We start from the raw sequence: 23,487 nt of genomic DNA, 5'->3' as shown, positions 1-23,487 counted from the left end.
ATTCACTCAGATTTGAACGGATCCCGAGCGGCCTCGATGTGGAGAGATATTCTCTATTCTCAGAGAACCAGGGTTACACTGTAACCCAACGTTCTCTGTCGTATGAGAATATCTCTCCACTACATATAGAATATATGTTATGGGCTCTGTAAGACACACCGTGAGGGTCCCAAGGAGACAGAGCAGATGCCGCTCCAATAGCAACCCCATGAGGTAGTATCGAATTAGACGTCACCACCCCAAGTGCACAAGATTTACAGTGTGTACAAAATCACCACAGAACTATATACAAAACGTACACATATAAGGTGGCGACACCGCAAGATGCTATGTGCCACCACCAGCTGTACGTGATCCTTGCATACCCAATCCTGCCAGACGCAAGGACTGGGTACAAGGAAGAGGTCACTCAGATGGCTCGCACTCTGCAAGGCCACTGACTTGGATCTTGACATCACCCTGGCCAGGCCCGAGGTCAACTGGCCAGGGTTACAGTGAATCAGTGTTTAGGTTGACATGGCCCCCAGCACATGTTCCCCAAAGGAGGTACTGGTGGACACATTCAAACTAGAAAATCTGGCGAAAGCATGTGGCGTGGCCCATGTGGCTGCTGTGCACACGTCTGAGAGGGCAGCTCCCCGGCACAAGGCCCAGGAGGTGGATACGCCTCGTGTAGAGTGCGCTTTCACTCCCTCTGGTGCCAGCTCACCTGTCTCACTGTGGATAGCCTCCACCACCCAGTGAGAAAGCCTAGCCTTAGACACCGGCTCTCCCCGATGCTAAGGCTGGAAACAGATGAACAGCTGATCGGTTTTCCTGAATGCAGCTGTCCGTTGAACATAAATCTTGAGTGCCCTAACCGGGCACAGCGCTGACCATTGTGGACCCCTGCCTGCCCCCTGGGAAGGCCTAAGGGCTTGCAGTTTCACTGATTGATTTATGTGAAAATCAGTGAGCACCTTAGGTAAGAATGCTGGGTTCGGATGGAGGATAACCCCTGCATCCTCTGGAAGGAAGTGGCAGCAACTCTCCTGACAGAGAGAGCATGCAGTTCCCCTATCCTCCTAGCAGATGTGATAGCAAGGAGGATAGCCAGCTTGAGTGACAGCCACTGAAGGCTCACAGTTCCCAGGGGCTCAAAGGGCGCCTGTCCCAAAGCTGACAGGACCCTGCCCAGGTCCCATGTTGGGATGGTTGGCCTATGGCGAGGCACCAGCCTCTGTGCCCCCTTGAGGAATTGCACTATGAGGCTAGCATCCTGTGCCATCTTAGCCTCACCAACACGAGAGGCTTTTATGGCTGCTATTACACCCCTCAGGGTGGAGCTAGATTTACCTGACTCAAGGAGACCTTGCAGGTATTTGAGTACCTCCGGAGCCAAGCATGACATTGCGTCGACCTGGTTGGCCTTGCACCATGACACAAACAACTCCCACCGATAGGAGTATGCCACCCTAGTCGATGGAGCTCGAGCATTCTGCAGGGTATGAACCACTGAACCAGATAGTCCCATCTCTAACAAGCCGGCCCTCTCAGTGACCAGGCCCATAGATTCAGCCCCTGCGGAAAGGGGTGGAACAGGGTCCCTTGTGCCTGGATCAGCAAGTCCCGGCGAACTGGGAGCTTCCATGGTGTCCCGTGCAACAGCGGTGTCACCCATGAGAACCATGTCATGTGTGGCAATCCGGTGTCACCAGAATCACATGAACTTCCTCCTGACTGATCCTCTGCAGCAGGTTTGGCAGGAGGCTGAATGGGGGAAAAGCATAGAGCAGCCCCTGAGGCCACTGGTGCGCCATGGCATCGCAGCCCAGGGGAGGCGGATCTCTCTCGATGGAGTAATACAGTGGGCAGTAAGCATTCTCCTTCGAGTTAAACAGGTCGGCCACCGCTCTTCCAAAGGAGTGCCAGATCTCCTCCACCACTGCTGGATGGAGCCTCCAGTTCCCTGGATGCAGTCCCCTCCTGGAAAGGAGGTCCGCCGCCACATTCACCACACCAGGCACATGCATTGCCCTGAGTGACAGGAACTGCTTGTATGCCCACGTCCACAGTCTTTGTGCTATCCTGCTCAGGCGAAGAGAGCCTGTGCCTCCCTGCCTGTACATGCGGCTCTCCTGCACATGCAGGAGAGCCTGTGGCACCATCTGCACAGCAGTGGTCAGGAGACCTAACAGGCGAAGACACAGCTTCCATGTGACCCTGGTCCCCAGCGGAAACTGCTCCAGACATTCCCTGAGGGAATCCTGTCTGGCCGGAGTCAATGTCACCAACCCAATCCTGGTATCCAGCCATATACCGAGGAACTGAATGGCCTGAGATGGCTGCAGATTGCCCTTCTTTTCATTGATGTGCAGACCCAGATACTGGATGTGCATCAACAACATCTGGACATGGCAATGACACTGCTCCTCTGTCTGAGCACATACAAGCCAATCGTCCAGGTAATTCCTTATCCTGAGACCCTGCCACTGCAGAGGCCCTAGGGTCGCATCCATGCATCTGGTAAATGAGCGGGGAGCCAGCGATATTCCAAAGGGGAGGACACAGAATTAGAAGAGTTTGCCCTCGAAGACAAACCTGAGGAATCTTCTGTGGTCTTCCCATACTGTAATTTGGAAATATGCATCCTTGAGGTCGACTGTTGTGAACCAGTCTCCCACAAGGGCCGCTTGATTCACCCATGGTATGGACAATGTCTTGCACCCCAGGGGCTGTAGAAACTTGTCCAGGCCCCTGAGGTCCAAAATGGGCCGGAGTGTCCCATCGCGTTTTGGGATCAGAAAATAACACGAATTGAACCCCGCCCGCCTGTCTTCATGCCCCACTTCTCTGATGGCCCTTTTGGCCAGGAGACTGGACACCTCTGAGCGCAAGATCTCTCTGTGTTGGTGATCTGCTTCCCTGATGGTAAAAGCAGGTACTGAAGACACAGGGGGGGGCGCTCAAAAACTGAAGACGATACCCCTGAGTCATTCTTGAAACCACCCAGGGGTCCACCCCCAGGGACTCCCATGCTGTATGAGGCATCTGAGGGTTTGGGTGGGCAGGGGGAAAAACAGCGTCAGGACTGGGACTTGGGGCCCTGGGGTGCTTTGCCCCCACGCCCTCTTTGTCCTCTCCTGCCTCGCCGCCCTGTCTCCAGCCGGACCCTCAGATCTGGCTGGGCCTGGCTAGCTTGATGCTGCTGTCGGTGCACCTGCTGTGGCTGATGCACCTCTTGCCAGCCCGTGGTCTGCGTCAGGGCATTTGACATTTCTCGAGCCGTACAATGAGCCTCCTGCGCCTGCTGGATCATTACTGTTGCATCTGGCCCAAACATAGCTGTCGGCTCTACAGGCAGCCTGAGCAGACATGCCCTATCGTCAGGCTGCAACTGGGACTGCGACAACCACAGATGACAACGCGCTTGCCAGAAACCTGACAAGACCTTGCCAGCAGCCTCCTCTTGCTCTCTCATAAGCTTGGGGAGAAGTGAGGAGACCTGTTGCAGCTCCTCTATGAGCTGCCCCCCATACTCCTCTGAAAGCTGCTGGACTAAGTGCTGCTGATACAGGGACAATATGGCCGCCGTGTTAGCCAGTTTTGTCTGGACTGCCATAGCCCCATGCATTTTTTCCAGCATGCCGTCCATCACCTTGCAGTTCTTGCTCTGGCTCTTCCCTTTCCCCAGAACTGACAGTGAGGGAGCCACCAGAGCTGCCAATGCTGCATCCACAGAGGGTGGCGGCCCACAGCCGATCCTCTCTGGAGTGTGAACTGCAGTCATGGCCCGACAGACCCCAGACCAGTGACCCATTGCCTGTGGGGTCCTAAATTGCTTCCTGACCACCTCCTCAAAGTCTGAGAGGAGGGGCACCAAGAAGTGCGTTGAAGGTTGAGACCCCCCTTTATCATCATCAAAACGTGATGGGCCCAGCCCTTGTATAGGTGGCAGTTTCAACCCAGAGCCGCTGTTGCCCTACTAATAAGACCTTGAAGAGGGGAGACCGCTTCTCATCGAGCTCCCCCTCCTCTTCCTGGTCCACAGCGAACGTATCCTCCCCTTCCGAAGGAAACAGGTTACCATCCTTGTCATCCCCCTCCACATCTATAAATGGGGATGCGGGGCGTTCCTCATATGAGGGCCCTAGAGGAGAATGTACCACCTCGGCTGGGCCAGACCTGGACACAGACCGCACCCCCCCCACTGTATACACAGTCAGGGGGCCAGGACTGGAGCCCATGCCAGCCTGTCCAGTTTCTACAGCCATAGGCTTGAACCGCTTGGTAGCTTGTAGGCCTACAGTAGGGGTCTCCCATATTGTGCCCTGTTTCTGAAACAATGGGCAACGTGCTTCCCTTTGCCTTGCTGACATGCAAAAGCAACTCATACATGCAGCAGGATCCTCCCTTGCTGCCAATGCATGCTCCTCTCCCAAGCAATAAACACATAAGTCATGGGGATCATCTATGGGGATCTTCCCCCCACAGCCCAGGCACAATGGACTCTCCCGGCTCGTCACTGGGGTGACGTCACCGTCACGTGACCCGGAAAAGTTTATGGCGTTTTGTTTTGCTAAGTTTGTTAGCTTCAAGTTTGTTTCCTGTGAGTCTTTGCTTTTTCACACAAATCGACTCATGGAATGGGGGTGGGGAGAGAAGCGTTTTCTTTTGGACGCTGTTGTGCCACTGCCGACACAACACACAATATACGAGGAAGCGTTTGTCTCTCTTTTTTTTTTTTATATATATATGGCAAGAAAGCCATCCCGGAGGAAAGTGCTGGCCGTGCCCGCGACTTGTCGCATCTCTGGCCAGCTGCACCTATATGGCACAATCCTCCTAATGGACAACTTCCCCACGCTAAAAAGAAAAAAGGGGGAGATATGAGAGAGGATGCTGGCTGCACCCGCGACTTCATCACTTCCTCAGACCAACTGTACGCTCAGTACCCTCAGCTCAACTTCTCCAAAGAAATAAAAGGGAGCAAAAAAGGCAACTTTTCACCCTGAGAGGAGTCTAACGCAGACCAGCTCTCTACCTGAAGGTATGTGGATCGCAGAAAAAGTCACCGTTCGTCTCCATCTTTCTCGCTCTGACGTTGTCTGATCTGCAGTGAAAATCAGAGAATCAGCTGTTCCCTGTGCAGCTGGGTCTATTTATAGGGCGCAGAGGAAGCCATGGTAGGTGTGGTGTGTCTTAAAGAAGTTTTCACGTCAGCTGCAGGGATGTCAGTAAATCCCATAACATATATTCTATATGTAATGGAGAGATATTCTCATATGATAGAGAACCTTCATCTTCATCTGGTGAAGCCCTTCTTTTGTTGATTTGGATGTGGGCTTTGGATCACCGCTAAAAGATGAAGTTCCTCTTCATCTTCAGCTTTCTAGCAGAAGCCTGAAGGTTTTGTGCAAACATTGGTATACTGGTATTTGGAACTGTTCAAAATTCCCTCCACCTTGACTAAGGCCCCAGTTCCAGCTGAAGAAAAACAGCCCCAAAGCATGATGCTGCCATCACTGTGCTTCACTGTAGGTATGGTGTTCTTTTGGTGATGAGCAGTGTTGTGTTTACGCCACATATACCTTTTGGAATTATGGTCAAAAAATTCAACCTTGGTTTCATCCGACCATAACAAATTTCCCCACGTATTTGGGAGGCTTAAAATGTGTTTTTTAAAAAATGTAACCAGGCTTGGGTACTTTTCTTCACAAGATAAGATTGGGTATTTTTATCCCTTATTTGCATGCTTGTTGTGCGATTACCCTAGTTATTATTTTTGCTGTGATTTATTTCATTTGAATTCTGTCGCATGTGTTTGGTTTGTTCTCTTTGCTTTGTTGTGTAAAAATCTATATTCTAACCTAAGGTATTGAGTGTAGACCACACCCACTACCTGGGAGTAAATGAGAGGGAGAGACTGGACAACTGGTTGAGCGCCCCTGCTGCCAATTAATGCAGCAGCATGGGAACGAAAGCAGGTCATGCAAAAGAACAAAAAGACAATGGGTGGAGCGTAATGAGACGGTGTGGTCCTACTGAGGCCACTGATGGGAGCTTCCTGGATTGACTGACGCAGAAGTTGGAGAGCTTAAAACAGGGGTCACCAACACGGTGCCCGCGGGCACCAGGTCGCCCGCAGGGACCACGCGAGTCGCCCGCAGGCCTGCTCTAAAAATAGAACGAGTTCAGGGTTCTCCAACACGTTGCTCGCGATCTACCAGTGGTTTGCCAAGGGTCACTAATATAAGAACACAAAGTTGATTCGTCATTTGGTAGAACAGGTCTAAATTTCCACCCAATCAAACTTACAAGTGTCCCCCTCCCGAGATGAGACAGTCAACTAGCTGTCAATCAAACTTTAGCGCTGTTTTGCTGCCTGTCATTGGAGAGGGGCGGGGCCCAGGATGAGCCAGATGCCAGGCAGGTAGTGGGTTTAGCCCCGCAACGATGTTGGCCAAATATAGTCAGGGAGTTATTTTCACCAACAATGAGACACGGACTTCTGTTTGACAAATGTGAAAGACGAGTGTGTGTGTGTGTGTGATCTGTGGCGTGTTCTGGAAGTCAGTAAAAGATGCAACGTGGAGTGGAATTTCACCAAAGTTCACAGCAACTTTTCTGGAGATTCTCCAGTGGGAATCAGCCTCCGTGAAGAGAAGGTAAAAGAGCTGAAAACTAAAGTCCAAAAACAACAGTCCATGTTCTCTAAACTGACCAAGGCCAGCGCTTCAACAGAGGCATCAGTAAAGAGGTTCACAACCTGGACCAGTGCAAACCTATGTGCACTATCTGCACATGCGCTCAGACAGCTGGAGTCGGACCTGAACAGGTGCCTCTGCGTTTTACTCCAGTGTGACGACTCAGTAGAAGTGACAGGGCGATGGTGGATTTATGTGCACAAAGTTCTGGTTTTAATTAATATGTTTTGACAAAATATGTGAATTTAGAAAAGGTCAAATCCTTCAGAAATACAGCAGCACATGCTGGTGAAGTTTTATTGTGTGAGTGACAACGTTCCTTTTCACAATTTCAAATTATTAAAAATGCACAGACAGGTGTGGTATTATTTGTTTTTAGTAATTCTACAAAAATATGCAGGATTGTTCCATTTCATAATGTTTGACATAGTATTAAAATATTTAGGAATACAGTACAGCATGCAAATGCTTGTATTTGTTTTTTTCTACTTTTGATTTTCTTAAAGTAAAATAATAGTTTCATATTAACACTTTTTAAGTATTGTAAATGTTAAAACAAAGATACATAAATAAATAAAATAAATGAAGAGCACAATGTTTCAAATGTATGATACAAAATATGTGTATGTATGAAAAATAGCTATGTAAATAAATGTTGCTAAATTAGAGTAGCCCTACAGCAACTTCATTAGGTAAAAGTAGCTCACAGAAGAGAAAAGGTTGGTGACCCCTGGTGTACAGACATGTATTTCTTTCAGTGTACAGACATGTGGGCTGTATTCTACCTTTGTATATTTATTCTTCTGTTTTATCATATGCTTTGGTTCTGTTCTTTCTATCTTTTACTGTCACTGTGTGACTTCAGTTTTAAAGGAGCTGATGGTTTTACTTGCTTTGATTGATCCTTATTCAATAAAGGAACATCATGTTACTCTTTGCGTATTTCTATTTATATGACGTATATAGTCTATGGGAAACTGTCAGTTATCTAAGTATAAATATTACACAGACTGAAAGGGTCAATGTAATCAGATTCCTTGGAATAACTATATTGTTGTATGTTGTAGTGCATGGAGGTGTGGGGGAATACTGACAGAACTAATACAAATCCAATCAACATGATTCAGAAAAGATGATCAATCAAGTGTCCTATAGGGAACACACACATCAGTTTATGATCAAATTAAAACTTTTAAAGTTTAGTGACTTAGTCCACTTTAAAACAACCCAGTTTATGTTCCAAAAAAAAAAATCGGTTGCCTGTTCATATTCAGAGCTTGATTAAAATATGGGAAATTATTTCTAATTTCAGAGGAAGTCATGCGTTCAATAAACCTTCTGTTAGAACAAATATGAAGACATTTAGTCTGTGTGTTGGAAGAAATGTTTGGAATAAGTTCAATCCTGAGTTCAAAGACTGTACAACACTATTTATGTTTAAAACTAGGTTCAAATGTCATGAAAATATATGAAGAATGTGAATGTTCATTTTTTCACTCAGACTATTGAATTGTTTAGTTTTTTGTTGTTTCTGTTGTTACTAAGCTAAAGGCATTGGTATCTATTTTATTTCATTTTGTTTGGTGATATGAATGGGGGGTCAGCAGAATGATCTTAGGCTTCAACCTATTCCTTTACAGACTCTTTTGTTTTTAAACATTGCATCTGCATAAATGTCTAATGTTTGAAATGTCTGAATAAACACAATTGAACTGAACTGATCTAATGATTGCAAAATCATCTAAAATCATCATTTATGTAAAATTACTGAAATTAATAATCACAAATGTTTATATACTGACAGTGGGTCTAGTTCCTGTGGTTCCATTGTTTAATGGGCAGTGGAATAACTATTGGTTTCCATTTGTGGTGTCTGTTGTCTGAAATGAGGGATGAGATAAAATAAATCCTGGAACTTAGCCTGGTCTGGACCAGGCTAGCTCCACAGACTAAATCTCCATGATAACTTATATCAAAATATATCCTGGTTTCCCCTATCCTGCTTTTGTGAAACCGGATCATGGATAAATTGAGCCAGGATAGCCAACATATCCCGGCTTAATCCCTTATCCTAGTTTTGTGAAACAGGCCCCTGATACTGAACCATCAGTCTTATTGTTGTTGTATTCAGTCCTGATACTGAACCATCAGTCTTATTGTTGTTGTATTCAGTCCTGATACTGAACCATCAGTCTTATTGTTGTTGTATTCAGTCCTGATACTGAACCATCAGTCTTATTGTTGTTGTATTCAGTCCTGATACTGAACCATCAGTCTTATTGTTGTTGTAGTCAGTCCTGATACTGAACCATCAGTCTTATTGTTGTTGTAGTCAGTCCTGATACTGAACCATCAGTCTTATTGTTGTTGTATTCAGTCCTGATACTGAACCATCAGTCTTATTGTTGTTGTAGTCAGTCCTGATACTGAACCATCAGTCCTATTGTTGTTGTAGTCAGTCCTGATACTGAACCATCAGTCCGATTGTCACTGTTGTATTCAGTGCTGATGGGTGTGACTGTCTCACCAGATGCTGTCCATTGAGTCGATATAAAGTCCTTCCTCCGTGTAGTAGGTATCGATGACCAGGTTCTCATTGGTGTCATGCGCTGAGTCGAAATTTGTTACTACACGAGTAGGAATACCCAGCAGACGCATCACTGGACATAAAGGAAGTAACAGCATAGTTTGTTAGCTTGATGAAGCCTCATGAATGAGGAGTATAACAATAATAAAAAATGTTTGAGAGGAAAGTAAATCCAGAAAAGATGCAGTATGTAAGATTTTGGGTGGCAGTTATTCAACTAGATATAAGATTTGTCATATGGTCATTACTGTATAGCTACAATCAAAAATGAGTTTTCAGATGGTGGCAAAGTGTCCCAATTAGGCCCAGATTTACTGATGATTTGTACCAGCGCAAGAAAAAAAAAAACATGATTGGTGAAGATTTACTAAAAGGAGGGCAGTTCAAAGTCTGCAGTGGGAAGACGCAGGGATAGAATAACTTATGTGTCTGATCTGACACATCTGATCTCTTACAGACAAATTTGAAGTTTAGTTTTGGGAGGGAGAGTGTTCAGATGAGTCGTGTAACTTGATTTACCAAAGTTTACTACTAATTACAAGCATGTCTTAACCCATTTACAGATTGTATGACTATGACGGTTCTGCACAGAAGAAGAGGGAACAATATGGACTGATTTGTAAATATACAGTTAGTGTGGAAAGGCATTAATAAAAATAAATATCCATATATTTGTTAAACATAGACTCTTAATAAACCATATTATCTTATCTTAACTAATTATTAGCCCTAAATTGTCCCTGTCACAACTTTAAGCCAGAGTGTGTGGAACTGATGTCTTCTTCTTCCTCTTTTCCTTTGGGCTATTCCCTTCAGGCATCACCACAGCCAATCATCTTCCTCCATTTAACCCTTATGCCTCCCTCAGAAAAATACCTCTGGTTACCCTTGTGGACAAAAATGTACCAACACACACGAAGACTACTATAAAATCATCATATGTCAACATTTGTTCTTGCTTTTTAAAAAATAAATCTCTTAAACAACTTCCCCCCTGCTCAAAACTATCAACAGTTTTCAGGATTTTAACCCTTTAAATGCCAGTTTAATGATTTGAATTCTGAGTGAATTACTACAAAAAACACACAAAAAATTTAATATTTTCCATAAAATAAATGGTAGGTGGATGAAACATTGGTGGTTATTAGAGCCTTGGATAGGTCAAAGATTATCAACAACATTGATCTGATTGCATTAATATTTTTTCTGTAATGTCAAATACTCCCTCTGGTCACCCTTGTGGACAAAAATGCCCCATTGACTTTCACTGCCGCTGCTCCTCCATGTTGAGAGGAGTCAGTTGAGGTGGTTCGGGCATCTATTGAGGATGCCTCCCTGGGGAGGTGTTTGGGCATGTCCGTCTGGGAGGACACCTCGGGGCCAACCCAGGACACTCTGGAGGGATTATATCTCTCACCTGGCCTAAGAGTGCTTCGGGATTCCCCCGGGAGAGCTGGTGGAAGTGGCTGGGGAGAGTGCTGTCTGGGCTTCTTTGCTGAGGCTGCTGCCCCCGTGACCCAAACCTACACTCAAAAAAATAATTAAGCCAAAAATACTGACTTTATGTATTTTAATTACATGTAAATTTTCCATGTAATTTTATTACATAAGTTTAATGTAAAGAGTTGCATTTAATACAATGTTTTTTCTATCATATTGAGTCAATATGAATAAATTAAATACCTTCAGTCAGATTTGCTTTAGTTAATGCAAACTTTTACATAAACTGTGTTTGACTGTGATGCTCAGCCTTTTTATGTGATCTAGTAAATAAAGTTTACTTTATTTGTTTAGATTCACTTTATACTAAGCATATTCACATTATGTTTGACTTTTTCAGATAAATAAACTTCAAATTTCATATATTTCAGTTACACTATACTTTAAAATATTACTTCATGTTTATTAGAACCAAGAATTATTTTTTTGAGTGTAGATAAGTGGATGAAGACGGTATGGTGCCACCTCCTCGCCACAACTGTAGCCAATTTTGCATGAAGGTGTGCCACTTAAAACTTGCCTTTCAGATGTGCTAAATATAGACACAAAATCAGCCAGTTTCAGGTTTCGTAAATCCTATATCGCTCTCTAAATAAATAATCCTCCCAAATAATTTGGCGCCTTCTAGCAGAAATGCCCATATTTCATTTAACATGCTAAATGGGTTGCGCAAGCTATTTTGCCCATTTGAGAGATGCAACCCTTGGTGTGTCCTGTTAATAGATAAGCTTCAACGTGTTTTTGTGTGCGCAGTCAAGTTTGCACACATTTTTACACATGCAAACCTTTAGTAAATCAGGCCCTTAGAAGTCACCCTTTGTTCCTCCCTATTCTGGAACTAAGAGTTCACTATAGCCATTTTTAGAAATAGATGTAAATTTACAAATGAAAATGTAAATATCTGTACTGTAAATTTTAGCATTTAGCAATGGAAAAGGGTGTGGGCAACTTAGAACACAAAAGATCTATTGAGGTGTGACAGAATTACAGTTTTTCTCAGTAGCTTTGGTACATTTCTCAGATCAGAATTGAAATTCTCAAAACTACTTGTTCAGTCTTCACATCATCATGTCACTTGTGCACATCAAAAAAGCAGTTTCTCATTTCTTTGAATAAGTTGCAAATGCTTTGGTACATCCATGCAAATTATTATGTACAATTCTCTGCTTATCAATCGGTTATGTTATGTTGATCAAAATGTATTACAATGAATCTCTGTTGAATAGTCTCACCCCCCACAACATTTAGGCATTGGTTCGTCGCATAAGTCTTTTACATGCAAAACGGTTGAATAATATGTTAAGCACATTTCTATACATTTCCTTAGACTTTTTTTTTTTCCTAAATCTGTCCTGAATTGGTAAATTTCTCCCAGGTGAATCTTGACTATCTCAAACAAAGACAAGATTTTTGCTGTGATGTGGATGAGAATTTGTGGCCAGCAGACAGGAATGTCAGGAGCTGTAGGAAGACTGCACTGGAATTCCTACAGCACTGCATGGACAGTTTTCTCTAAGGAGACTGTCCTATGTTCACATTTCTACTTTTGTTTTTTTTTGTTTTTCTCTTTGTGCTATGCAGTGCTGTCTTTTCCTTTCTATATCACAATGACATGGTCTGGCAACAAATTACAGTACAAACAGTAAGAGTGTAAATGTGAATCTTGTCCAGTCTCTTGCAATCAATCTCCCACATACACTAAGGTGTAATTTACAATAATTGTCATCAAAACTTTAGCCATAGCTTACATCAGAACATCCTTCAAAGTACACTGTTATATTGACAACATGACTAAGCAATTTGACTGTCTCATCCGTACACAATAACACAAGGACTTGTCATTCTGATGGCACCCGCATGTCCATTGACACAGACTTTTGAGAGATGAACTGAGGATTTTGAGCAAAACACTAGCTTTTCCAGGTAATCCATGGTGTTTTGCTATTTGTACGAACTGCTATAAGAAATGCACTTACTGTTTTTGCAAATGTCAAGGATGGTTTGAGAAGTGTACCAAAGCAACAGAGAAAAACTGTAATGTATGTTTACATGTTGTGGGTCTGAGAAGCTGGTACCTGAACACATCACAGAAGCGAAAACCCAACACTGTCCGTATTTGACGGGTTTGCAGCCGCTCTCCAACCAGTGTTTAAGGATGGTGTGGCTCTCACTCCAGTGGGTGGGGCAATACCCATCTGAATAAGGTGCCTCCCACCGGCCCTCCAGGACCCCATGGTCATCTTCACTGTTAATCTGACACAGGAATCAGGTGAGGAAAATAAAACCACACAAGTAAGGATATTTTCATAGTATGATTATGGAGAACTCTATGTGTGTTTAACTTTTCATGATGGACCAAACTGTGAATGAACAGAAAACCATGAAATTCTACAAACTCCAACAAGACAAGGGGAAAAGTTCACGTCTGGTGCAAAATTTTATGAGTGCACTTGTGTCAGGACATAATTATAAAAGAAAATATTTGGTGAATAGGTCCTTAAAGAGGTGCAGATTTTAATCAAACTCACAGTTCTATTGTGGCTAATGTTCATTCCTACATGTTAAAATAATATTTATCCTTTTGTTATGCGTGGTAGGCATCTGTTATATCTGTAGGAAACCTAGAGTACTGCTTGATACATATATACTGGATATAGACAGACAGACAGACAGACAGACAGATAGATAGATAGATAGATAGATAGATAGATTTCATCTTTCTTCTTTTCCTATTTATTTTAAAGTTAATTTTACTTGTGTAAAACTCCAGAAAAACTACTTCAAAGCTGATGAATTCTGGAGGATGTTGAACAAAAACGCTGTAATGAGGTGTAGAGGTGTGTCTGACCATGGCGCTAACGACCCGGCTGACGTAGATGGGGTCAGCACGAGATGAAACATCTTTGTCTGGGTCGTTCTCATGCGAGTAGCTTTTATCCAGGATCATCATGCAGATCTTCACCATGTCATCTTCAAACTAGACAAGAAGGCCAGGAAAAGAAAGTTCACATCAGGTTTTCTGTTCTGCCTGCTTTCTCTGCCTCCTTACAGATGACCAATCAGGTAGCTCGGTCTCTCCTGGTTACCTGGCTGTGGGCGTAGCCACAGTGTTTCTCTGTTCAGCCTGACCTGCATCCACTTATTTGTTTCTCATTTGGTTTAATTATACTTAGTTTCCATCCAGCGCTTTCACTTATTCATACACATACCACACCACTAGTAATACTGATTACCTTCAGGCTTTATCCCTTATTAGCTGGATTCATCCTATTTGCACACAATTTTCTGAATAGTTAGGTTAGATGAGACTGAGGTTCCAGTATCTGCACACACACTGAATATACACACAAGAAATACCACAAGAAAACATAAAAATAACTATAAAAAAAACAGTAGTGAAACAACAGGCAATTGCACAGTAGAAACAACAACAAGCAACAGAGTAGTAATAATGAAGTTGGAGTAATAATAGATAATAATTAATAAGTAATTATGTTATAATATTATACCACTACATATTACAGGGTGGGGAAGCAAAATTTACAATATTTTGAGGCAGGGATTGAAGGACAGTGTATGACCAATTAGTTTATTGAAAGTCATGAGAATTTATTTGCCACAAGAAAATTACATCATAGAAAATGTTTTTATTCTATGTGTCCTCCTTCTTTCTCAATAACTGCCTTCACACACTTCCTGAAACTTGCGCAAGTGTTCCTCAAATATTCGGGTGACATCTTCTCCCATTCTTCTTTAATAGTATCTTCCAGACTTTGTCGTAATAGTTTTGCTCATAGTCATTCTCTTCTTTACATTATAAACAGTCTTTATGGACACTCCAACTATTTTTGAAATCTCCTTTGGTGTGATGAGCGCATTCAGCAAATCACACACTCTTTGACTTTTGCTCTCCTGATTACTCATATGGGCAAAAGTTTCTGAAAAGGTGTGGATAATAGTGTTAGGTATGATTATGACATCAATATATGTTTGGTTTCAAAACAATTGACGTAGTGCCTGCTGAGAAAAAACAACTAAATGTTCATTGTAAATTTTGCTTCCCCACCCTGTATATGGAAGTAATAATAATAATAATTAGCGATAAGAAAAAAAAATTCTAACAATCAAAAACATTGCACACTGGATATAATAAACTATATTGCACAACTCAAAATGCACAGTCCCATTGGTGGAACAGTAGACATGTGCTCTCCCTCAGTCTATCAGTATTGTTTTCCCAGCATCCTCCTGTGTTTGTGTGTTTTGTCGACCCTATATGAGCCACTTGACACAGTTGTTAGTATTAGTGGTGGTAGTGACATTGTCAGGTGCTTGTATGGGTGAAACGCACCTGTCCAAAGTCCCATTTTACGCGACTGATGTAGTCAGAGCTCCCTACGAAGACCAGTCCTTCTTCGTTCATCACATACTCCTGTCGCTCTGCCTCATCAGACAGAAACACTGGATCGTCTGCAGAGGAATGGACACAGAACAACATTCAGTCTGCAGAAAAAGGGTTTTATTTCAGAACATTGTGAACAGCACAAACCACATGGAATCACACAAGTACTACGTAATTAATAACAGCATTAGACAGGCATCAGCGACACTACATCTGGTTTGATTGTGTCTGTTAGACAGAAGCTTTACCACTGGTGTACCACAACGTTCTATTTTAGGTCTGATTTTATTTTCAATCAGTATGCTCCCACTAGGCCACATTATTCAACAGCATAATGTGTCCTTTCTAAAGCTGAGATGATTAATCTACTCCATCCATCCATCCATCCATCCAGGCCCAGGTCATAAGGATATCAGCCTAAGTAGAGAGGCCCAGACTTCCCTCTCCCTGGCCACCTCTTCTAGTTCCTCCAGGGGGATTCTGAGGTGTTCCCAGGCCAGCCGAGAGATGTAAACCTTCCAGCATGTCCTGGGTCTGCCCTGCCCTGGGGTCTCCTCCCAGGGTGGATGGAATCTGCCCTGAGTTACCCAGAGCTCTGGATTTGTGGGGCTGTCTTGGTCGACACACCTCTTCAACATTGCATTGGGGACAGGGACAGTTCCTCTGGACTGGCAGGTGGGTGGTGGTTCCCCTTTTTAAGAAGAGGGACTGGAGGGTGTGTTCCAACTATAGAGAGGATCACACTCCTCAGCCTCCCCTGGGAGGCCTATGCCAGAGTACTGGGGTGGTCATGGCTCAGGAGGTAGAGCGAGTAGTCCAATAACTGTAGGGTTGGCAGTTTGTATCCCACTCTGTCCTAGTCATGTGCCGTTGTGTCCTTGGGCAAGACACTTCACCCACCTTGCTTCCAGTGTCACTCACACTGGTGAATGAATGCCTATGAATGTTTGGTGGTGGTCGGAGGAGCTGTTTGATGTGAATTGGCAGCCATGCTTCCATCAGCCTTCCCCAGGGCAGCTGTGGCTACAAACATAGTTTACCACCACCAGAGGGGGAATGTGAGAGTGAATGAAAAATGGATCAGTAATGTAAAGCACTTTGGGTGCCTTGAAAAGTGCTATAGAAATGTAATTTATTATTATGACGATGATGATGATTATTATTATTACAATTATTATTATTATTACAAATGGAGAGGAGAGTTGAACCCCAGATTCAGGACAAACAATGCGATCCTCGACCTGGTCGTGGAGCACTGGACCAGCTCTTTACCCTCCAAAGGCTCCTAGGGAGTTCATGGGAGTTTGCTCATCCAATCCACATGTGTTTTGTGGATCTGGAGAAGTGTGAAGAGTGTCCCTGTTGCGGTGAACTGCCCATCACCCCGCCTTCCCCCTGCTTGACACGGGTGGAACTAATCGACAAACAGTTGCGTGTGCCGGACTCCTTTTAAATGATGGTCGCTTCACTTGTTTACAAGTAGCCTATGCACCTTGAGATGAGGCAAGAATGCAAGCCAAAGATTGTTGCAAATATGACACGAACTGATCACTAAGTGCTGTGCAGAAGCAGGTGTTCACTTAAACCCTGAAGAGACAGCCGGTAAGCTTCAAAGCACTACTGATCATGAGCTGTTGTTGATTGTTGTATCCTGCATTACCTGTAGCTCTACCACTGTTGCGCTAATGCTGCATTCATGGACACTCGTAGATTTTTAAATAGAGTTTAATATCTGTGCTCTATTGATAATTATTTTTGATACATGGGAAATTTAGAGAGTTGTTAGTGTGTTTACTTTGGGTTAAAGTGTTAATAGTCAATCCATTAATTTAATAAGTAAGAATAAAGAATTAAAATTCAGTTCTAAATTAAATGTTTAATTTGATTCCATTAAATGGTTAAAATGGTCATCTAAAATCTAATAAAAGTACATAGTAAATTCATTATTGTATTTGCAAGGAATTTAAAATAAACCTAATCCTAAAATTAACATAAATGAAGCAAAAGGTAAATATCTTGGGTTTAGTAAAGTTGTTCCACTGTGAAATACTTATCAGTCTTTTTCAGTCTGTACTACAATTCAAATGTAAATACAATGTTTAGCATGTGTGTGTATATATATTACTTATGCTGTGTTCCAGGCCATTTTTGAGCCCGTAAGTCATGACTTCAAATCACGACTCACAACATTATAACGTTCCAGGCAAGTCACGTCCAACTGCCTGGGCACAAGGAATTGTAGTAGCTAGATGTAAACGAACCAGCATGGCGGACCGTACTTTATGCTCATTTACAATCATTTCTATCGCCAAAGGTGCTTGCTCTTTGCTTATTTGAGGGAAACAAAGGAGTAAAAATGGCACATAAGGCAAGAGAAGCTGTTCTACCTTTTCTGTGATGGTATTTGTATATTTGGATACGTATTTGGAATTAATTTATTCTTGCACTCAATGGACTGAAAACTAGCTAATGCTTGAGCAGCTGCTGATTATGCACAACATTTGCAGACAAATAATGTCAGAGCAATACCTTGTTTTAATAAACAATTTGCAAAAACACCACATCCATGGGGGCCGCCATTACTACGTGATGTCAGAACTCGGAACTGGGAATACATCGATCTAGTACGAGTCCACGGGTAGGAAGTCACGGGCTTGACTGCCATTCCAGGGCCTTTTCACCGGTAGAAGGTTGGAAAAACACAAGTTATGGGTTGCCTGGAACGCAGCATAACACTGGGTTTGTTTTCTCTTTTACTCCAAGGTTTTTCACCTATCTCATCACATGTATACACCTGTTCAAGCTATCCTGAGAACTAAAATAAACTTGATAAAAGGAAAACCAGCCTGATAATTTTGAGTGGACTCTAGTTCAATACTTCACTGTAAGCCTGTCGCTTTTCAAGTGTGGGAGAACTGCACAAGAGCTAAATACACTTGACAGTCCCTCAGGATATCCTGTGGGATAGGAGTTTAAGTACCTCGGGGTCTTGTTTATGAGTGAGGGAAGGATGAAACAAGAGACTGACAGGTGGATTGGGGAAGCATTGGCAGTATTGCAGACGCTGTACCGGTCTGTTGTAGTGAAGAAAGAGCTGAACCAAAAGGCAAAGCTCTGCATTTACCGGTGAATCTCCATTCCTACCCTTACCTATATTCACCAGCTGTGGGAAGTGACCGAAAGGACAAGATTGCAGATCCAAGCGGTGGAAATGGGTTTCCTCCACAGGGTGTCTGAGTTCTCCCTAAGAGATAGGGTGAGGAGTTCATCCATCTAGGAGGACCTCAGAGTAGAACCACTGCTCCTCCACATCCAGAGGAGTCAGCTGAGGTAGTTCATCTGGTCAGGATGATCCTGGACACCTCTCTGAGGAGGTGTTCCAGCCATGTCCAACTTGAATCAATTTTTTAAAAATTATTTGATTACAATTTTCCTGAATCAAAGTTTCGTTTCCTTAATTTCTCTGCTGTTAAACATTGGTTCCACTGTTGTGTTTCACATGGACGATTATTGTGGTGCACATGACGCCAGGATCAACACGAACAACAGAAGGGACGAGGACAGAAAAGGCAGAAAATGTCTATATGTTGACTTTTCTCCATTGGAACCATCACTTACTCCTTTAAACTTTGAATCTTTCACAGAAACGTTACAAAATGAGTGGGTATTTGTTTCAGTTGGATGTTAGTTCCATGTTCAGTTGGTATAAGTTAGTAAGTTGGATCCAAATGTGTTGAAGACTGCACTGACAGATTGTTTACAGATGTCATTGGACTGGATTGATGTTGTTTATATCTATAGATATTTTTGTATGTACTTTAATACTGTTGTTGTTGTCAATAGATTAATTAATTACAAAAATAATCAATTGTGGACCAACCTGCCTGAGGAGATAAGATGTGCAGACACATTAACCTCTTTTAAATCACTTCTTAAAACATACTTTTGTAGCCTTGTTTTCATGTGATTTTAGCATCATACTCCTTTTTTGTCATGTCTGCTCCCAGACTGTGTCTGGATTTTGTCTGTCTTTTCTGTTTTGTCTGTCATTTCCTGTTTTATTTTGTTAAGTTTCCCTCATGTGTCATGTCTGGTGTCTTTACTTCCCCTCCTTGATTGTTTCACCTGTGTCTGATTACCTGTCTCCACCCTGATGTGTTCCACCTGTGCCTAATTGTCTTCCCTCCCTCTTGTGTATTTAAACCATGTGTCTTCCCCTGTTTCTCTGCCAGTTTGTTTGCTACACTCGTTGTGCTTACTCACCAGCATTTTTGGATCCTGTCAGTCTGTCTGCCTGTTGTGACCTGTTTTTGTCTTCCGACCACCGATTCTGCCTGTTCCTCATCTACCTGCTCATCTGGTTCTGACCTGGTTCGTTCATCCGACTTCCGATTCTGCCTTTCCCCTGATTACCTCAGCCTCCAATGTTTTACCTGTGTTTTGACCCTCGCCTGGACCTTGACCGTTAGTAAGCCTTCTCCTCATGACCTGTTGCCACCTGATTTGCTCTCCTGTGTATGACCTGGCCTGTTTTTTTAACTATCCTCTGTTTTGCTCTAGTCGGGTTGCTGTCGGGATTTCTCTGGCTCGGCCGTGCTGACCACCTGCTGTCCCCACTCACAGCCCGGACGTCGAGTCCTGAATCACAGCACATGCTGTGTTTTTTTTTTTTTTTTTTTTTTTTTTTTTTCCTCTTGTGATTGGGTTTAATAAACACACTCAACTTTTCATCTGCGTACTGGTCTTCATTTGGGTTCAGGCTTTGTACTCTGTCCGTTACATTTTTAGTTTAGTTTTAATTTTACTTAGCTCTTTGTGTTCAAATTATTTTACTTACCTAGTGTCATATTTATCATATCACTTCTTTTAGTAACTTTGGTCTTTGTACCTTCCATCACCTGTATGATTTTTAGCTCCTTGGCTTAGGTTAGGATTATAAATAGTTAGTTTAGAAATGTAAATATTTTCATAATTTATTGTTTTGGTTTTTTTCACACTGTAACAATGAGGAAAATTTGTATTTGTCATTATTTATAGGTTATTGTGTTATTATTTTACTGATCTGATCCACTGGAGCTCAAATTAGGCTGAATGTGGAACCTGAATTATGACTAACTTTATTGGCTCCAGACAAATTCTTTTTTTTTTATTTTAAAGTTTCTGTCCAAAAAATGGTTCTTTTGATAGTAAAGGTTGGCGAGCCGTGGTCTGATCCATTGTGTTGTACCTGAATGTGAATCAGGCTTTATGACAGACCTACCGGGACACCAGGGGTTAAAGAGCACCACCAGGTTGGTCAGTAGAGTCTCCTCTTCTCTGTAGACCATGGTCACCTGGTACATCCCTATGGGGGCATTGGCTGGGGGGGTGATGATCACAGACAACTTGCCCCTTTCTGGAGAAGAGCACTGACAGAGCTCCGCCTTCCACACCACCATCGCATCTGGAGAACACTGAGTACCTGGGGGGATACTGAAGCATGACATGGTCCCCAGCTGCTCAGATGCATTTAATCCTAAAAAAAATAGAAAGTCAAGCACAACCATGTTTAAAAGGATAAGTACTCTGTATAAAAAGAACTTCAACCAGCAGTATGCACATATGCACAAATGATTTTCATTGTATCTGGAGCCTGATTTAGCAGATTTAAAGGGGAACTATGTCAGAGTTGTTCCTTAATTAAACATCTTGCTAGTAATAGTGATGGTTAAACATCTTGTTAAGGGGTTGAATGGAGACTTGCCTCCTTCCCATTAGTATCTCTAGGGTTGAATACGCCATTTGGCTGTTCTCTGACACCGTCCCAGTACTGAAATGTCATGGTTTACGTCACTACGCAGACTGATCTCAATATATGGCGTTGTATGTCATGCCAGTTCTTACGGCATTTGGCATGCTATACCTACGCATTTTTGACCTTTTGCGTATTATTCAACGCCATTTGATTGCGTGTCAATTTACGCCAAGATCTCTGGTTCACATAACCCTAACCCCTGTCCCTAACCCTCAGTGCATGGTATTTGATACATCGATTCATGTTGGACAGGGAGCTAATAACAGCGTGAACATACCTTATAATGTATACAGACAACACGCCAATTATAAGTGGTGTGTATAGTTACGCGAGTCATGATATCACGTTGCACTATGACACAAACACGCACCCAGCCAGGTACCACCTCTTAGATATAAACACAAGCCACAGCTTCATTTCACAGGCATTTACCATGGTGGAGCTGCAAAATGAAAGAGGTGGGCATGGTCAGAGGAAGAAAAGAGTGAGTGACCAAATCAGGAACAAGACAAGAGTCTACCTTGGTCCAGCTTTAGCAGAGTGGAGAGAGATGAAAGAAACAGAAGCATCTAAATGGATGCAGACTTGGCGTTGTTGCTGTTGTACTTGTAAGTATGGCTCCGATAAAGTCTCTATACTATGAGGGGTTGAAAAAAACATAATTCATTCTTACTCTCATACACATGTATTCTCACTCTCACATACATATGCTCTGACTCACACACACATACACACATATTCTCCTCTCATATTTTCAAGTATTATAATGCAAGAGAAGAATAAATGTGTATGAGTGACAATATGTGTGTGTGTGTGTGTGTGTGTGTGAGAGAGAGAGAGAGAGAGAGAGAGAGAGAGAGAGAGAGAGAGAGAATGAGAATATATGTGTGAGAGAGAAAGAATGGTGGAAATGGAAGTGGTGTAGTGGAATTGGAAGGCAGATCTTTTGTCGCGCTGTGATTGGCTGAGAAGGAGCGGTTGGTCACGTTCAGGTCCTGACCATTGACATTAAAAAAACTACGGCCCTGACTGAGCATGGAAAGAGGTAATGAGGCGCTAGTACTGCAGCAAGCAATAGGAGTATTATAAAAATATCCTCTCATTTCCTGAAACTGTCACATCTCTGTCATCATAACTTGCGCAGCCCTCGACCCATGCAGATGCAGCAGAAGTTATGCACAGCTCAGAGGAAAGTGAAATGAGAGATCTTTTCAGACCTGCTAGCTCACAGGTCAGTTTAGCAGGAGCAGTGGGGACACATGCACATGCAGATTGCAGCAGTCTTTGCGATGCCAAACCCTGAGACATTTTGGCAATTGGAGCAACAGGTCGAGGAAAAGGTAAGAACAGCCTACATGTTAGCAGAATGGTAAATTGACCAGTTAAATGCTAACTAGCCTACTTTTGCTAATTTAGTGACTCCTGTTGCTGCTGAGCTGGGCAGAAATGAGGAAGCCACTTGGGGGAGTGGCAAAATGTTTTCAAAAATAGCCCAACTCCAGTTAGCTCGATTTAAAAACGCACAGAATAAACATGACCTGGATGAATGCGAGCATTGAGACAATTCAATGCATGTGTTCCCGCTGCTCCTGCAAATCCGACCTGGGAGCTAGCAGGTGTGAAACGGTCTCTCATTTCACTTTCCTCTGAGCTGTGCGTAACTTCTGCTGTATCTGCATGGGTTGAGTGCTGGTGGAGTGCAGTACTAGCGCCTTGTTACCTCCTTTCATGCTCAGTCAGGACTGTCGTCTTTTACTGTCAAGGGTCAGGACCTGAACGTGACCTACCGTTCCTTGTCAGCCAATCACAGTGTGACAAAAGTTCTGCTTTCCGTTTCCACTATTCTTTCTCTCTCACACACATATATTGTCACTCACACACACACAGCTCTGGAAAAAATCAAGATGTATGACAGCCATTCCATTCCTGTGTCTGTTGAATTCCAACACAAGCACACCTTATTCTACTTAATAAACACCTGATCCATGTCTTATTTAAGAAGTATAAAAGCCACTATTGTGGCCATCGCTATCTTCTTGCAATAGGACTAGCTGGGTGACAAAAATAGTGCTATTAGTAGCGCAAAAGTAACTGGAATCAAAAAATAATTATTGAAAACTACTCGACTTCTGCTCTGACAATGTTCCCAAACTCTGAGGACTGGTTTTTCTCTCAGGACAATGCTCCTGGCCTCAGCTTGGTCAATAAAGGTGTGGATGACGGACCACCAGATGAAGACCCTGTCATGGCTAGGCATGGGCACCGAATTCGGTACTTTTAGAGGTACTGACCGAATTCTGTCGGTAATATCGAGGACCGATTCACGTGAAATCCAACGGTACCATGGTGCGTTACCTAAACGCATTTTTGTGACTGTCAGGGCATGGAAGGGTGAGAGGCATAGCCTACTATTGGGAGTAGGCAATCTTACATACCGGTCTTGAACACAGCATAGCGCGAGCATATTGACGTCACTCGCCTGGGTCTAGTCAATGAAGCAGCATGGCAGACAGAAAGC

The 23,487-nt window shown here is 43.1% G+C and overlaps 1 protein-coding gene across 1 annotated transcript in view; it reads right to left on the bottom strand.

Annotated features, from left to right (window-relative positions):
- LOC115419588 (protein-glutamine gamma-glutamyltransferase E-like) overlaps positions 1-23,487 on the bottom strand; it is a 61,754-nt gene that overhangs the window by 21,506 nt on the left and 16,761 nt on the right. The window contains exons 5-9 of the mRNA XM_030134474.1: positions 20,436-20,690; positions 15,125-15,243; positions 13,622-13,750; positions 12,849-13,026; positions 9,214-9,346 (exon numbers count right to left, since the gene is read on the bottom strand). Coding sequence (XP_029990334.1) covers positions 9,214-9,346; positions 12,849-13,026; positions 13,622-13,750; positions 15,125-15,243; positions 20,436-20,690 — 814 coding nt within the window. The remainder of the gene's footprint in view (positions 1-9,213; positions 9,347-12,848; positions 13,027-13,621; positions 13,751-15,124; positions 15,244-20,435; positions 20,691-23,487) is intronic.

This window comes from Sphaeramia orbicularis, chromosome 5 (assembly GCF_902148855.1).
Source record: "Sphaeramia orbicularis chromosome 5, fSphaOr1.1, whole genome shotgun sequence".
Taxonomy (NCBI): Eukaryota; Metazoa; Chordata; class Actinopteri; order Kurtiformes; family Apogonidae; genus Sphaeramia; species Sphaeramia orbicularis.
The sequence above is the reverse complement of the archived record's forward strand: the minus strand, read 5'-3'. Positions and strand labels throughout refer to the sequence as shown.